General features: G+C 50.2%; 1 protein-coding gene across 1 annotated transcript in view; it reads right to left on the reverse strand.

The window, feature by feature from the left end:
- The window catches only part of LOC102890341 (testis-specific H1 histone), a 17,050-nt gene extending 16,047 nt beyond the window's left edge, over positions 1-1,003 (reverse strand). Inside the window, exon 1 of the mRNA XM_015593151.1 lies at positions 828-1,003. Within this exon, the coding sequence (XP_015448637.1) occupies positions 828-1,003 (176 nt within the window). The remainder of the gene's footprint in view (positions 1-827) is intronic.
- Between the last annotated feature and the right edge of the window lie 208 nt (positions 1,004-1,211).

Below are 1,211 nucleotides of genomic sequence, written 5' to 3' on the forward strand. Positions count from 1 at the left end.
AGTCTCTAGATATTTGCCATGGTAACGAGGCGGTTTCCCCCCCCCCCCCCCCCCCCCGCCCCGCCCCGCCTTAGGTCTGCAACATCACTTCTGCACTACGATTGGCTAAGAAATTGACTGCTCATCTCATTTTCTCCCCACCTACTACACAAAAACTAAAATTATGCAAACTGCACGAATAATTTCCAGGAAGTTTCGCCAAAGCCCCTTTCCTGGGGCTATGGCTCCTTCTTCTTACCTTAAGACTGAGGGAATGCATGCCGCGGATTCAAGGGACCACAGGCATTGGACAGAGGGAACGTGAGGAGTCCCAGGGCAACCACAAGAGGTGCTGGAGAAAGATTGGGCGCCTCCAGTGGGTAAAAGTGGAAAATTCGCACCTCGTTGCACATCCCTTTCCTGTACTCTGAAGGCTAGATGTGACTGACCTGTCCTACACTCTGCCTTGCCGACATCGCCCATCTTGTGCTGTCAGAGCACGCGTGCCTCCTTGGGAGAACGTTCGGGACCGGAAGACCGGAGTGGTGGCTTATGGGAAATACAGTCTCTGGGCCTCCAGTGTCCGGAGTCTGAGACGGGACCTGAGACACTGCTGCCCCTAAAGATGCTGTTGCAGTCATTTGCCTCCGAGAGAAAAGGCTGTTGCGCTCCTTATTGACGAGGCATAGAAGAATGAGAAATGGTGAGAGCGTAGCTATAGACAATTTGGGGTGGAATTTGGCAGCCTGCTAAATTTCACCCTCCTGAACTGGCTCTGCTTATTCCTTAAGTCTCTTTCCTTGACTGCTGAGAATCCAGAATCTGACTAGGACTTTTATTTTGCTCACCTAAGCGTTGGGCTGGGAGAGTCGGGATTGTGTTTGGGTTTTTGTTTCTCCCTGAGAGTGCTATCTGGAAAGTCATAATACATGAAGACACTCAGCGGAGTGCTTGGAAGAAAGAGGTATATGGCCTTTGAGTCTAACGTGGTAAATGTCTCTGGTAATAAAAGCGATTTACCCATTGTGGGGTAGAGAATTGGGAGGGAGAAATATATGGTGTAGATCAGAGGATCTGTGGGTCTGTCCTTGTCAGTGGGTCTTGGCCAGCTCCCTCATTTCACAGAAGAAAAAAACAGAGATAATGGGCACTGCCCTAGGCCTCACCACTGCATAGCAACATTGAAATTAATATTCAGGGCTCTCCCTCCCATTAATGGGTCCACCTCCAGG

Source organism: Pteropus alecto, unplaced genomic scaffold (genome assembly GCF_000325575.1).
Source record: "Pteropus alecto unplaced genomic scaffold, ASM32557v1 scaffold196, whole genome shotgun sequence".
In the NCBI taxonomy this organism is placed as follows: domain Eukaryota; kingdom Metazoa; phylum Chordata; class Mammalia; order Chiroptera; family Pteropodidae; genus Pteropus; species Pteropus alecto.